The 16,138-nt window shown below is 49.4% G+C and overlaps 1 protein-coding gene across 2 annotated transcripts in view; it reads left to right on the top strand.

Moving 5' to 3' along the window:
- CDH23 (cadherin related 23) overlaps positions 1-16,138 on the top strand; it is a 508,967-nt gene that overhangs the window by 449,029 nt on the left and 43,800 nt on the right. For both annotated transcript variants that reach the window (XM_075072613.1, XM_075072614.1), the window contains 3 exons: positions 11,053-11,274; positions 11,376-11,495; positions 13,536-13,716. In XM_075072613.1, the coding sequence (XP_074928714.1) occupies positions 11,053-11,274; positions 11,376-11,495; positions 13,536-13,716 (523 nt within the window). The remainder of the gene's footprint in view (positions 1-11,052; positions 11,275-11,375; positions 11,496-13,535; positions 13,717-16,138) is intronic.

The following is a 16,138-nucleotide window of genomic DNA, read 5'->3' as shown; positions in this document are numbered from 1 at the left end:
AGAAGTTGGGAACAAAGTGGCAGTAATAGCCCACCAACCACAGGAACTTTTTTGGTTGCAGCAGTGGATAGGTATGAAGGGCCTGGACTTTATCCACAAGGGGTGGACTTGACCACGCTCCAGAATGTATCCTAGATAGGTGGCCTCCTCCTAGCCTAGTTTGCATTTGCTGGGATTCACCATGAGTCCAGCTGTGTGTAAGGCTTGAAGGATGGCCGCCACTTATTGAGATGATCCTCCCAGTTACTGCTATACATGACCATGTTGTCCAAGTAGATGGTGGCATAGGTGCCATGGGACCATAAAATGTGGTCCATAAACTACTGGAAGGTGAAGGGAACCCCATGGAGCCAGAAAGGCATCCTGGTAAATTGGTATAGTCTCACTGGGATGGCAAAGGCTGTCGTCTTCTTGGAGGCTCTATCCAGCGGAATGTGCCAGTACCCTTTTGTGAGGACCTAGCAAGATTTGCTGAGCCAGTCAAGCAATTCATTGACTTGGGGCATTGGGTATGCATCAAACTTTGATAGGGTATTCACCCTTCTAAAGTCTCTACAGAACCTGAGGGACCAGAATACTGGAGCTACGCCACTCACTCTGGGACTTCTCAATCACCCTCAGTTCTACCATTGTTCAGACCTCTTTCTCCACCATCTCTCACATTCACCACAGCAGGGGCTGAGTGTTCTCTCAGATGATCTTCCTCGGGATTCTCAGGATCACATGCTGTCGAGAGTGGTCTGTCCTGGCCAAGCCATAAAGGTCTTGGGGAATGCTTTTAATAGACTCCTGACTTGCTTCCTTTGTTTGGGAATCAGGGTGTCACCAATTTTGGAGTTCCTCAAAGTCTGTCAGGACTGGGGCCTATAGGCCCAACTCTGGCTCAGGGCTATATTAGGCAATCAGCAAACCCTCTTGATCACATCAGTGTTTCAAATGATAAATCTGTAGTTTTTCTTTTGTCTGGCTCCCAGGTTTTGTAGTTAACAGGCCCCACTTGGAGGATAACATTGTAGGGCCCCTGCTCTCAGGCAAGCAGTTTTGACTTCAGAGAGGAGCAACAGGGGAACCCTATCTCTGGGCTCAAAGGCCCTTTCCCCAAGCTTCCTGGTTGTAAGCCTGCTCCCATGACTTCTGTGCATTGTGGAGATTCTTGCATGCAAAGGCCCCCACCTTCTCGAGTCAGTCCCACAGTCAGAGGACATACTGCAGGAGACCTTGCGACAGGGAAGGTGCCTGCTCCCAGTTCTCACCTGCCAGGTTCAGGATTCCCCATGGCTGCCTCCCATAAAGCAGCTCAAATGAAGAGCGCTTGGTTAAAAATTGGGGAACTCCCTGGATTGCGAGTAGCAGAGTAGGAATGAGCTGGTCCCTGTAGTGGAGCTCCCTTGGGGAGAATCTCCAAAGCATGCCCTTGAGGGTTCATTTGAACATTCGACTAAGCTGTCCATCTGAGGGTAATAAGCAGACATCCAAGTCATCTCAATGCCCAACAGGTTGCAGACTTGTTTAAGCAGCTTTCATGTGAAGTTCATCCCCTGATCTGTCAAGATTTCTCAAGGAAGGACCATTCAAGCGAAGACTTTGAATATCTCCACAGCAATGGTCCAGGCTGTGGTATTACAGAGTGGAATTGCTTCAGGGAAGCAGGTAGCATAGTCCAGGATCATCAGAATGTACCTGAAACTGGCCATGCTCCTCTCGAGGATTCCCTCTACCTCCATGGCGAGCGTCTCAAAGGGAAACCTCACCATGGGTAGTGGGAGAAGCAGAGCTTTCGGTGCTCCCTGTGGAGTGATAAGCTGGCACTGTGGGCAGGAGTTGCAAAAGTCTTTGACTTGCCAATGGATTCCTGGCCAAAAAAATCAGGCCAAAATTTGGGCCAACAGCCTTTTGTGGCCCAAATGCCCAGCAGCGGGGATGTTATGGGTGAGCCTCATAACAGTTTGCCTGTGGCATAAAGGGACTACCAGCTGGGTCTGGGACTCTTGCATCTATGGGTCGTGGTCCACTTGGTATAGACAGTCCCCTTTTAGCTCAGTCTAAGGGTATTGCATTGGGGCTCCATGACCCTCCCATTTATGCTGGCCAGTTGCTCATACTCCCAACTCAGCATAGGATCTTCTCACTGATCTCAGTCAAAGTCAGTGCTCGAGCTTGGTGGATGCTCCCCATGCTGGTGAACAGGGCCTGCCTTCTTGTCAGGGCTGTCAAGCTTACCATCCCAGGCTCCCCCAGTGTCCATGTTTGAATTACTGGATGTCTCTCCTGTTTCTTTGAGAAGGTCCCACTTGAATGTGGACTTCAGTTTGCCTGGCTCAAGGTTCTCAGTGCATAGAATCTTCATAAATCCTGTTCAGCCCCCGACAAGGATGACCAGGTAGTCCAGTCTCGAGGCCAGACCAACTGTCATGGTTCTGGTCTCACCGTTCACTGTCATGGTGGCCCCGGCACTGGGGTACAGCTTCACATCCCCGCAGATACCTTGTAAGCAGATGACTTCCCAATGCAGATTTGGAGTGGTGATGAGGTCTTGTCGGACAAGTCTCTGCAGCCCAAGTCCACGAGCATGGGGACCCGTACCCCATCAATTTCCACAGGGATCGTCAGTTTGCTGGAGGACTGTTTCCAAGCACGAGCCAACCTGGTCCAGACTTGCCCGAAGTCACAGTCCATCACGGTGCACTCTTGGCAGAGATGGCCGAGGTAGCTACAGGTGAAATATTGGCCCATTTCTGACTGCTTAGGCCAGTCTCTGGGACTTGTCAAGAAGGTCGGGCTTCCAGACATCCGGGTTTCCCTCACTAGACCAGTGGACCCTGTGGCCTTCCTTGATGCTCCAGGTGACCACCACCAATACCTGGGATCCTGTTGGTATGACTATCACTCAATCTCGGCCAACAGCTTGGGAAGTTCCTTGATTTGGGGGTTGTTCCTCTTTTGGCCACAAAGTCTGTGGGTTGGGTTCTGAGAGCAAGGGCAGACTGGGCTTTCAGTGGCCACACAGTTTTCCATTAAGATAACCGCTTTGCTCAGGATCTCCAGCTGAAGGCAGAGGACCAATGCCCTTCCTTGTGGTGGTAGGATGTGATTAATTGCTCCAGGATCACCCATTTGGTGACCTCGACCCTGGAGTGCTGCTTGGGCTAGAGCCACCACCACCAGGTGTCCTTCAGCTGCTGCATGACCATGTGCAGTCTGGCCCCTCGTGTCTCTCCCCAGAAATATTGCCAGAACGTATCGGATGTAAAGTCAAAGGTGGTGAGGATCATGCTTTTTGGTTGCCTGTCAAATATGGTGCTAGGAGACTGGCCCACTGTTCAGGGAGCCACTGTGCCACTGAGGCAACCCACTCAAATGTGAACAGAAAGGCCTCCTGGTCATTGTCAAGCAACTCACAACATCTACAGTATATACAATCATAACTCAAGTTATCTACAGCGAAGGGGGGATACTGTATGTGGCTGGACAACTGTATGTGGCTGGATACTGTATGTGGCTGGACAAGGGGATGCCTAAGGGGTAGGATTTCGTGGGGACTCTGTTCTGAGCAGCTGTGTGGTAAGGGGGCCAGGCCGGGGCGCGGGGGTGGTGGTGGTTTGGATATGGGCCAGAAGGTCTTGGGGGCAGTCAAGGGATGGGGAATGGGGGTGTTGGATAGGGCGTGGGAGTCACAGGGGGCCTGTCAGGGGCGGGGGTGCAGCTAGGGGTTGGGACAGTCAGCTGACCGGGAGTTGGCTAGTTGGTGGGGTCTTGGGGGTGATTAGAGGGGGGGGTCCTCTGGAGGGGGTGGTCAGAGGATNGAATGGGGGAGCAGGAGGTGGGGTCTGGCACAGGGGGAGGCAGTGCAGGGGTGGGAAGGGAAGTGATAATGGAGGGGAAAGCAGCCCACACATGCCAGGAGCGCTACATTCCATCAAACAGGGGTGCGGAGAGGGGTCAGGGCAGTCAGGGGACAGGGAGCAGGAGAGATTGGATGGATCAGGGGTTCTGGGGTTCCTGTCAGGGGATGGGGAGCAGTTGGTTAGGCGTGGGAGTCCAGGGAGTCTGTCTGGAGGCAGAGGTGTGGATAAGAATCGGGACAGTCTCAGGGTAGGTAGGGGGTAGGGTTCTAGGGAGGCAGTTACAGTGTGGGGGGGTGTTTCAGGAGAGGGCAGTCAGGGGACAAGGAGCAGGGAGGCTTAGATGGGAGTGGGATCCTGGGGGGCAGCTGGGGGCAGGGTCCCAGGCAGGGGCAGCTCTAGGTATTTTGCCGCCCCAAGCACAGCAGGAAGGCTGCCTTCGGTGGCTTGCCTGCGGGAGGTCCCTGGTCCCACAGATTCAGCGGCATGCCTGCGGGACCAGCGGACCCTCCACAGGCATGCCGCCGAAGGCAACCTGCCTGCTGCCCTCGCGGCGACCGGCAGAGTGCCCCCCGTGGCTTGCCGCTCCAGGCACGCACTTGGCGTGCTAGTGCCTGGAGCCTCCCCTGGTCCCAGGAGGGAGCAGTCAGGAGACAAGGAGCAGGGGGGGTTGGGGGTTCTGAGGGGGGCAGTCAGGAGGAAGGAAATGGGAAGGAGTGGATGGGGGCGGGGTGAAGGCAGGACTCCCTGGGTGCACACCCTAATGAAATGTGCTGCTCACACCTATGAGTGGGACACTGTTACAAGTAGTGAGGTTGGAGGAGGAGGAAGGGGAGGTTGATTAGTCAAGGTTCATTTACTGTTGCGTATATTTTCCCATTCCTGCTTGCCATCTCAAACTATGCACGAGTTAGGCCCATTCTCAGTAGGGTACAAGATTTCTCTCCAGGCAAAACACAAGGGACAGGATTCGTTATATGCCTCCCCACTAGCATCTTGGCACAGTTTCATTCCAAATGCATTTAGAAGCTTGCCTGGCATGGGGGAGGGTCTCTCCTTTACCACTCACCAGTTCACCATGTCACACAGCCCAGTCATATCTCCTAAACAGAGCAGGGTGACACCTGCATTATAACGTCACCCACAATCACCACTATGGGCCTGCCTTTGGAATAGTGCCATATGATGCATTACAGTGCAATGAGACAACATCAGTATTGCAATGCTGCACTCAGAGTCTTTACCCAATGTCTCCTGCCAGTGCCTCCATTGACTTTCATAGTCCAGCTCTCCTAATCCACATTTCAAATTACTCTTTCCTTTTTCTGCCTTCTACCATCCTTTCTTCATGTGTTCTCAGATGCTCTTTCCGAAGAAGGCAAACCATTTTCTCTCATCCTCTGAAGGTTGGTTCTCTTGGGATATGTACTGAGGTGGAATGGCCTCATTCCAGTGCACAGGAGGCTAACTCACCCTGTTGGGCTCAGCTAAACTTACCTCTTCCTCCTCAAAGGAAGTGCAGGGGTGTAGCAGGGTGGTCACCTGCTCCTGCCCTGAAGGGCTTGAAATCATTCCTGGGAGAGGGCTGAGGCTGCGAAAGGGCTGCTGGCAGGAAAAGCAGCAAACCTCGGCTGGTTGGGGAACCAGCCACAGATGCGGCCATGCCCCAATCAGGGCCCAGATGGCCCTTATAAGAGGGCAGTGGGCCAGGAGTAAAGAGACACTTCCTCTCTAGCCTTTTGAGAGGGAGGAACCTGGCTGCTGAGCAGGGTACCTAGACTGGAGACAGGCTGGGGAAAAGCCAGAGGGGCTGGGGAGCTCCAGCCTGGAAAACTCCCAGGCTGCAGCCCTTGCTAAAGGCCAAGAAGGTACTGGGGTTGCAGAGGGGCAGCCCAAGGGTAGGCAGAGGCAGCAGGTCCAAACCCCCTTTGCCAGTGATGAGTGGCATTTATCACTGCAGTCTGCCCTAGGGAATGGGGGCTAGGTGATGACTGGCAGTGGCCATAGACTGAGGCGAGGTGGGGATAGAAGGTGGGGGGTTCCTTGGGGAGGGGAGACCCAGATCTGTGAGGGTATGACCAAGGGGAAACACCCCGGCCTGAAAGGGGCAGCGGGGTCCAGGAGGGACTCAGGCCCAGTGACAAGTGGGACACTGGCCTGCAGAGGGGACTCCAGAGGCTGGAAATGCTAATTCCCTGGATGACCAGCAGGAGATGCCACAGGGGTGAGTCCCGCTGTTACAAGGGGGCAGTGCAGGAAGTATAAGAGCAGGGCCCTGCAGCTCCCTTGGAGCCAGACCAGGTAAAGAGCCAGACGTCCTTCCAAGGGAACTGACCCTCCAGTGGAGCCCATGACTGGCTGTGGTGGGTGATGACTCCCCTGAGCCAGCCTGGAAGGAAGGCTAGCTGCTGCCCCAGAAGACAGAGAGAAAGTGGAGAATGAACTACATGGTGCAAAGCCGAGGAGCCAGGCCCCCACGGCTGCAAAGCAGCCCCACCAGACAATGGTAGGAAGGATCCCAGGGAAACGAGGCAATGACTCAGCTGTGTGGGTGCAAGGCAGCGACTCCACGCTTCCCTGTCTATCCTGTGATGGGATCACCCATCACTTCTAGGGCCCTGGGCTGGGACTTGGTGGAGGAGGGTGGGCCCAGGTCTCCCACCCCTGGCCCCACACTTGGGACTGAATGAGCACTAACCCCTAGACTCTTAGGCCTGAGCCATTGACTGCTTTTTGCTTAGCCCTTTCCCAGGAGGCCTTGGCCATTGACTGATTATTTGTGTAGCCTTCAGTTCCCAAGAGCTAGCAACAGTAACAGGCAGTCCAGCTCCAGCAGCAACAGCAGCTCCTCCAACAGCTGGGCAACCAACAGTAACAGCTGATTCGGGAATTGGGGGCCCAGCATCAGGGCCCACTCCAGGCACCAGCGAAGGAAGCAGGTGCCTGGGGCGGCCAACAGAAAGAGGCGGCAGTCCGTCGGTTGTTGGGGCAGCACATCCAGGTCTGCGGTGGCACTTTGGCGGCAGGTCCTTTAGTCCCTCGCTTCCTCTTTGCCAGTACTTAGGCGGAAACTCAATCGCTCCGATTCAGTCTTCGGCGGCAATTTGGTGGCGGGGCATTCATTCCCTCTCTCCCTCTTCAGTGGCAGCTCAATCGGGTTTTTCTTTTTCTTTTTTTTTTCTTCTTTGCTGCTTGAGGTGGCAAAAAAGCTGGAGCCAGCCCTGCCCAGCATCAAGATTAACTGCAGCAATGCCTGCAATAGATCGCTGCCATGCTGCCGGCCCCTGTGACACCAGGCCCCATGGGAAAGATGATCCCAGCAGCCCTTCCTGCTCTTCAGAGGGGCTCAGTTTTTTTTCTCCCACTTCCCACTCCAAGTGTTCTGTAATATTTCTCTTTAGCTGTCTGAAAACAGTAGCTGAACAGTCACTGCGTGCCAGTGCGCAGCACTTTATAACCTAATTCTCCCCTCAAATAACTATTTCTATATATCATCCCCCAGTGGTAGAAAAGTACTCATAACAGGAAGCACCATCCTCCCAGCTCCGCCTGGGATCCTGATCTGCTGGGTTGGTTGGTATGTTTGGAATGTTTGTTTGTTTGTTTTTTCTTTAGACTGATCATGAGGTGCCCTTGTGAAGAGCCTTTCACAGGCAGAGCAAATCTCTGCTTCAAAGGACAGAGCATCCTAAATCCTTATCTTTTATTAGAATTTTTGTATTCCACATGTTGACTTATCCATCAGATAAAAGCTATATTATTACAGGCTGTGGCTTCAGTTCCCATGTCATCCTACAAGGTGGAGATTGGAGCAACTGCCTTTTTTGCACATCATTGCATACGCAAGTCACATTTTCACTTTTTTTTTTTAAACCTAATATCCTCTTTCTGTTTAAGTATTTGGAGTAAGATAAAGTGATGTCTCTGAGGGGCCCTGCTGTTTTTCCCCTGACCCAGTTATCGTTCCATTTTTTGTAGAGTAAAAAGGGCCTTCACCTTGTTCCCAGTCTGAGCGAAAGTTTTGCACTCACTGCTTTTGCTTCACGGTGTGTCAAGAAAACATTTGATTTTGATCCACTTAAGTTTGCAACTTCCCCATCTGTTGTCTGAGTTTCATTTTGAATTGCAGGTTCTAACAAGCTCAAAATCTCAAAGTAAAATATAGCCAAAATTGATTAATTCCACTTGTTTCATGTCAAAATTGTGACTAAACTAATCAGCTGGAGTTACCTAGAAACTGGGCCCAAGGATCAAACAAGGTTAGCGAAGCTAATTGGCCAAGCAAAGTGGAGCATAACACTTAATTCCTTGGCATTTCTCCCTCTGTCTGTCTGTCTGTAATGCAGTAACTTTAAAAGACCAGGGATGAGTCAACTCGAAAATGCCAGGGAATGCTCTAGGCATCAGTGGGAAGAATCTCTTTGATTTTGGTGACAAGTCAGAAAACCAGAAGAGCAGAAAAGTCTGTTTTCCATATAGTGTCATTTGTGGCTCCAGGCAGAGGAATACTATGGCATCAGAGCTACTTGTCTCTCACTCCTTCCAGTTACTTTGCATACTTTGATCCCATTTGGTTGAAATGAGTCAGCAAATGACAGTGCAGGTCAGGACCGAGGTGCTTTGAGAGAGATGGGGATATGTAGTGGGTCAGGACTGAAATAACAGGGGCTGCTTCTGATCAGAAGCAATACTGGCTGGAGATTTGCACTGTGACTTCCTCCACATGATGGCTGGCTCAGGCAAGATCATTTACCTATTCCTGATCAAAACGGGTTAGGTTAATCTAAACAGTGCCTATCTGGCTACAGCACCAAATGGGCACTATCAAGAGGAGAAGTGACCAAGTCAGGCAGTAGGGTTGGCGGTTAAGGTTAGTGTTTGTGTAGCATTAGGGTCACTGGAGGAAGAGAGTAATGACTGGCTGAGGCCTTGTCTACGCTACAGGGGAAAGTCGATCTAAGCTATGCAATTTGAGTTACGTGAATAGCGTAACACAAATTGATGTAGCTTAAATCTATTTACCGCGGGGTCCACACTACGCGACATCGATGGGAGATGCTCTCCGGTCGACTCCTCTTACTCTTCTCAATCAGGTGGAGTACAGGAGTCCAAGGGAAAGCGATTAGCGGTCAATTTAGTGGGTCTTCACTAGACCTGCTAAATCGATCACCAATGCATCAATTGCCACAGCATTGATCCTCCGGTAAGTGTAGACAAGCCCTTAGTCACAGAGCTCCTCTGCCTGCAGCACAAGACAGGCACTGTCAAGGGGAAATTGTTTATAAACCTAATGAAAGAACAAAGAGACGAGATGGAGTGGTTGAGGTATCTTAACAATAAAATGTAGGTTTAGTGGCAGTGACCTGTAAAACTGCAACAGGTTATTGGGTGGAGACTGTGTTCCCAGGAGCGGCGCCAGGGTTGCTGACGCACTAGGTGGATGGCCGTTTCGCCGCCCCCCGTGGCTCTGGTGGAGCTGCCGCAGTCATGCCGGCGGGCGGTCCGCTGATCTAAAGGCTCCGGTGGACCTGCCGCAGGCATAACTGCGGTAGGTCCGCTGGAGCCTTTAGACCAGCGCACCGTCCGCTGGCATGACTGCAGCAGCTCCACCGGAGCCGCCACAGCAGCAGACCGTCCGTTGGCATGACTGCGGTAGGTCCCCTGGAGCCACGTGCCGCCCCCCCCCCCCGGCAAAATAGCACCCCCCAAAAATTCTAGCACCCTAGGCCAATGCCTAGGTCGCCTAAATGGTAGCGCCGGCCCTGTGTGTTCCTGCCTCTCCTGCTGCCTGCCAGCTCAGTGTGCATAACCAATGAAGTGTACGACCCTGTAAAGAAACTCATCAACTCACTTGGCCCGTATTTTGAGTCTGTAATGAAAGGAGGAAACCACCTGACTATTGTGTGGTTTGAGGTTTTGTTGCAACATTTTTGCAGAGCTGTTGTGAAAACTATTCCCTGAGGGACAAGAGGCTTCTGATTAGGGAGAAATTTAGCACAAAGTCAAGTGTTTTTTGCAACTAAAATCTGGTCAGAGGGACCCACAACTGTCCCGTTTTAATTTACCCTCTTTCCTGTGTCACATGCACAGCTGGGGTGCTAATGTCACTGCACCCACCCTATCATCGACCTGTGCCAGGGTGAGATTGGCACGTTCTGCTTTCATGCCTTTCTTACAGAGTGAAATTTCCTGTGGCAGGTGACATGACAGAATAAAAATGTTTCTCCAGCCTTCTGCTCTTGCTCAGAGACAGGGCCAGTGAGGACAGGAGCATTCCATTGAGACATAGGGGGAAGTCAGCCACCCTGCCAAGTGTCCCACCTGAGAAATGTTCTTGTCCATCACCAGCCACTGGGATAAGAGAAATTCATCTCTGTGTGACTTACGGTGCGTTTACCATTTGTCAAATGTTTCTCCTGTTAAAAGAGGCAAGGGCATAATTAAGAAGACTTTGATGGATTTACAGTTCTTATCCTGACAGTCCTTGTGCACTTCAGTTGTCATCTACCATTGAGATGTGACTGGGAGAACGTACAGTGATTCGCTGACCATAAAGACTGTGCAATAAAAATTCCCAGACACTTGGGCACTATTATTAAAAGTTGGAAGAGTCTTAAGAACACTCTGCTTAAACAGTGGACGAGTGTGGCTTAGCGATCAGATCATGTGACTGGAAATCCATCGTCCTATTTCCAGCTCTTCCTCTGATTCACTCTGGCAGTGCCAACATTAGACTTCTTTTTTCTATCTAGTGTTGCTGCCATCACTGGTAACAACAACAGAAGCTCTGGTGCAGAACAATGCCTCCTTTTTAACCACTGTGTCCTGTAGGCCTGTTCTGAGCAGGGTTAGACAGCAGCGAGTCTCCAGTACAACTCCCAGTGTTGCTAACAACAGTAAAACAGTTGAAGAAACAAAACTAGGCAAGGTCCATACAACAACAGGCATGTCACTTAGCCTCTGTGGGCCTCAGTTTACTGATTTGTTAAATGCTTCTCTATTGTTTGTAAGGTGCTTTGAGATCCTCAGATGAAAAGCATCGTTTTTTGTTGGCAATAATTCACATGTATTATTATTATCTCTAGAAGAATTCTCCACCCTGTGATCATTGCACCACCACCTCCACTGTAGCCAGATCATTGATCTGCAGCCAGGACTTATACATTTCTTTTAGCATGTGACGCTCACTGCGTTAGTTCTTTGCCCACAGGCCACTACCACAGTGCGTGTCACTATCCTGGATGAGAATGATAATGCTCCAGTGTTCCAGCAACAGCAGTATGAAGTCACCCTGGATGAGGGTCCGGCCACCCTCAACGCCACCCTCATTGCCATCAAGGCACTGGATCGGGATGAAGGGCCCAACGGCACAGTTGCATACGCCATCGCAGAGGGGAATATCGTGGGCACCTTTCATATTAACAGCATTACAGTTAGTAACTTCATCTCTTCATGCTGTTACCCTATTTCTCCCGTTTGTTTGCTTAGTTTCCCTCACACTAGACAACCCACCACTCTTGTGCGTCTTTTCAGGGGCAGATCTTCACTGTGAAGGAGCTGGACTATGAGATCAGCCATGGACGCTACACCCTGGTTGTCACTGCCACAGACCAATGTCCAATCCCATCACGCCGTCTCACAACCACTACAACAGTATGTAGCTGCTATGGGAGCACTGTTCCACAATACTCTAAACCATTAGAGAGAGGGGTGTTGTGGGAAGCTGGAGGGGTGGGACTTGCGACATTCTGTGCAGTAGTGCTCCTTTGAGAAGTTTCATATCCCCCTTCTATGGAATGCAAATAGTTCTACACATCTGGGGTGATTAAGTCATTTTGTCTAGTAGTCCTTGCTCAACAATATGTGGCAGCTGCACGCTATTATCCACAATGTTGTTGCAAAATATGGACGTGAACAGGAAGGGGGTGAGTTCATTGTTATGATTCCTCCCTACCCCCAAAGGAAGCAGCAGATTCACACTGAATAAATGGGCTGAGACATGAGCCATTTCTGACCCGTCATCAGAGCACCCCAGATTTTCTAATATTATCCTCCACCCGTATTACTTTGTAGCCCTGGTTATATCCATCAAAATTCCCCCTGACTTTTCAACTAACAGCTTCATTCTCCATCACTTCCTGATCTAAGCTGTTGTGCAGGATTGTTGTGTCCTGTTAAACAGCTGCTGTGTTTCCTTGATGAAAGGAAGTGGTTTTTTACATGTCTAATTAACCTGATCATTTGTGTGTTATTGTGTTTAGAAAAAAAAACTATTTCCTTTGATCCTTTTTAAATTGCCCCTTTTCTTTTCTTTGGGTGTCCTCTTATTCTTGTTTTGGGGGGAGGAGAAATAGCAGAGCCTGGCTGAGCTTTTCTACATCATCTGTTCCTTTACGTACCTCTATCAAGTCACCTTTTTATTAATCTCCTTTCTAAACTTGCCATTCCCATTCCTTCTAATCTCTCCACGTGAAAGTCTGTCCAGGCCTCCAACTGCTTGTTGCCTTTCTCTGGATCATTTCCATTTGTGCTATATCCCTATTGACCAGAATTGGACATGGTTGTCAAGGTGAGCGTATAAAGGGGCAACTTATGATGAGACTGTTTCTTTACTGGAATTGAGTAGATCTTATTTGTTTGTGCCCCCCTTCTTTGTGTCTGTCGTCATTTACACCCCGCCCCCACAAGTACATATGCTGCCACAATGCTAGAAACAACTCCTGAGTATATGATACACAAAGGAGAAGTAAAGCAACAGACTATTAAAAAGACAGCAGCATGCAAACTCATATGGGGACCTGGTCTTCCACATCAAGCTGATGATTGCTATGGTCAGAGGAGTTTTTGATATTGTTACTGTCTGTGTGTAAGGTCTAGGATTCCACATTGCCCATCCATTTTTCAACATAACTCAGGTAGTCAGTTTGTCCAGCTTTGTATCTGTATGTGCTGCAGAAAACATGAAAACCATCTGATTGTTTTATTTAATTTGCTCCAGCATTTAGAATGGAGTGGTGGTGTCTGTTTTTAAAGTACCAGAATAATATATCAGAAGGAGGCTGGTGCTGTTTTTCCCTCAGCCTGTCAGGCTGCAGAGCCAATCAGACAGCAGGGCAGTGATTTACTTGGACTTTGCTAATACAGCAAAAGCTTCAGGGACATCACAAATCTGTGGGCTCTGCAGATTCTTTGCCTACCCATACAAACTTTGTTTTCCTCATACTATATTTAATTTGGCTAAGAACACAGCCATAATATGACCAGCATGCTCAGGGTCAAACCAGCATGTTAATTTTAAACTTAGTGACTCTATGGAATTTTGGAGAATTCAGTAAACCAGAAAGAGGAAGATAATTTGCTGTCTCCTTGATCAGTATGTTCTGAAAACAGCAAATCAGGAAGCATTTTGCTTATGCCTCAGATTGAATATGACCTAGACACCCTGGAATGTTTTAAACAAACATACAGAGGCCTTTTAATAAAGTAAGATGACAAAGGAGATGCCATCACTTTAGTCTAAGAAAACAATCTGGGAAAGAATGTTCCCTTACTCCTCTGTCATGGTGCCTGCATCACACCCTCTAACCAGGATATTAGATACCACAGGCTGGGACTGAGGAAAGAAGGTGGGCTCTGCTTCCACTGTTCTCCATGGTTTCTCCGTTACTGTATACATTCTTGTCTTAACTGCAGGTGTTGGTGAACCTGAATGATATCAATGACAACCAGCCTACTTTTCCAAGAGCCTATGAGGGACCCTTTGACATCACAGAAGGTCAGCCTGGCCCAAGGGTGTGGACTTTCCTGGCCCATGATGGGGACTCAGGGCCTAATGGACAAGTGGAGTACAGCATCATAGGAGGGGACCCTCTTGGTGAGTTGGGATGGGGAGGAGAAGCAGAAGCTAATATCTAGGATTCCTTTGGATTGCTCCCACACCCATCAAACACAAGTCTGTGCACTACCTCTTGCCCACATATGCATAAACAGGTAAGTACAGGTTGATGAGGAAGGATGGTCTTGTGGGTAAGGGGCAGGACTGGTACTCAGAAACTGTCTGGATTCAATTCCTGGCTCTGCTTCAGACTTCCTTAGGCAGGTTGCTTCAAGTGTCCTTGCCTCAGTGTATAAATGAATAACATTTCCCTACTTCCCAGGGGTGAGGGGGACATTATAATTATGTGTGAAGTGCTGAGCTACTTCAGTGATAAGTGCTGTAGAAATGCCTGTAAGTAAATGAAATGCATATACACACTTCTTGGTGCACATGCCCATGTGTGTATATCCCTATGTCCACTCACACAGCTCCATGTATATACACAGCTATTTGCTAACAAACACCTCTCTGCATATACACTCTCTCGTCCACTGAACCTGCACCTATATGATACAGGCCCAACTCCATGTATAAGACCAATAGAAAGTCCAGCTGTACAATCTGATCATTGAATAAAGGGGGTCAGGCTGAAGGTCCAGATCACAGCTTTGTGTGGACAGGTGCAGGCAGAGGAAGGGTGTAAAGAAGAATGTCTTTTCCTTGAGATCCACACCAGACCAAGTGGAATAGGCGAAAGCATCTATCATTTGTTTCCTCTCCTTGTTCAGATGACCCCAGTGCCATGGAAAGAGAGAGCCGCACACTAGCAACTTCATTCTATATATATATTGGAAAGTGAAGGCCAAAGTGGTCCCAGTGGTGGTAGGAGCACTCGGGGCTGTGACTTCTTAGCTGGGTGAGTGGCTCCAGCAGATCCCAGGACCAACATCAGAGCTCTCTGTCCAGAAGAGTGCAGTGCTAGGAACAGCTAAGATACTGCGCAGAACCCTCAAACTCCCAGGCCTCTGGTAGAGGACCCGAGGTTGAGGAAGACACATATCACCCATAGGGGTGAGAGGGGAATTTTTTATATATATATTTTTTAAACACAAACCTTCAGAGAGCTGGGGAGAGAGTGGAAAATGCTGCAGTGGTTTAGGAAAGCTCAAGACGCATTTCAAAAACTATCTTCTCAACTTGTTTGTCTGAGAAATTGGAGTTTCTACATCAGGAAATCCTGTTACGAGAAGCATCCGCTCTGTGAGGAACCATTTCAACCTGTTATTGCCTATTCATCGGGGACCTGGGCTTGGGTTTATCCAGGGAACAAAAAGAGGGGCACCAGCTAGGGAGGGGCTTTGGAAAAATCCCAGAGGAGCATGGAAGCTGTTTTAAAAGGAAAAAAAAAAAGACAACACTTTGAAGTACACACACACTGCAGGATCTATTCACCACATTGTTCAACATACAGTTCTAGTCGTCTGAGAGTCACTGTGCTGCTGGAGCTCATGCAGGAGTTCTGGCTGTGCTTTGCAGAGCAACAATCTGAGATCCCCACCTCTCAGTCTCTAGCACCAACATCACATACCTCCACATCTAAGGAGGAAAGAAACATTTCACTCAGTCTTTGGGCTCATTTGTCACTAGGGTGTTAAAGAAGGACAGGAGAGTTTCTGATTTGTCATTAGAGGGACTGAATTTCAAAAATCTTATGGAAAATGAGTCTTAGCCCTGGCTCCGGCCAGGCCTGTTGCATTCTGCCTTTGTGCAGACTTCCCACAGATATACACAGTTCTGCCAATACACCTCACACCAGAACTACAGAACCCCTGGTATCTCAGTCCTGGACTGTTGCTCAGAACAGACTCCTAATCAAGGCAGACTATGTGCGCAGCGATATATACTAACAAACATCAGGGAATAGATTTACACCACCATTTTCATGGTTACTTAAGTCAGGTTTCTGGAAGGATGGACAGCCCAAGTGCCAGCTGGCCCGCATTTCAGAGTCTCCTAAATAACCTGGGTACAGTACGTTTGCCCTGAGAGGCGATGATAGTGCCACTGGAAATCTCTTTGGAAATGTCCTATACATAAGGACAGAGTAACTAAGCCATTGTCACAGAAATGGCTTTGATTCATGAAAGGTTCAGCAGACTGGTATTTACACCTCTTGCTCACCCCAGTATATTCACAAGTCCTGGATGGGGGTGCCTAGCACATCAGAGTGCCCAGCCACTCCCACAATCAGGTTCACTGTCTGGGGAGTCACAGCAGTAACCACTGCCCAAGATGACCATTTGGGGAAAGAGTATGGTGTCTGCTGGCTGCCTACAGAGCTCAGTGTGGATAGGAGGTTGCTGGGAAGTGACCCTCTCCTCTTTATTAACATTTTAGTTGACTGAAATAAAATAGGACAAGCGAGGCAATATTTTCTCTAATTCCACAGACCCAACTCAACTTTACATGTGTTGTTGAA

The sequence above is a fragment of the Chelonoidis abingdonii genome, chromosome 15 (genome assembly GCF_003597395.2).
Source record: "Chelonoidis abingdonii isolate Lonesome George chromosome 15, CheloAbing_2.0, whole genome shotgun sequence".
NCBI lineage: Eukaryota > Metazoa > Chordata > Testudines > Testudinidae > Chelonoidis > Chelonoidis abingdonii.
Note: the sequence above shows the minus strand (reverse complement) of the source record. Positions and strands in the feature narration are given on the sequence as shown.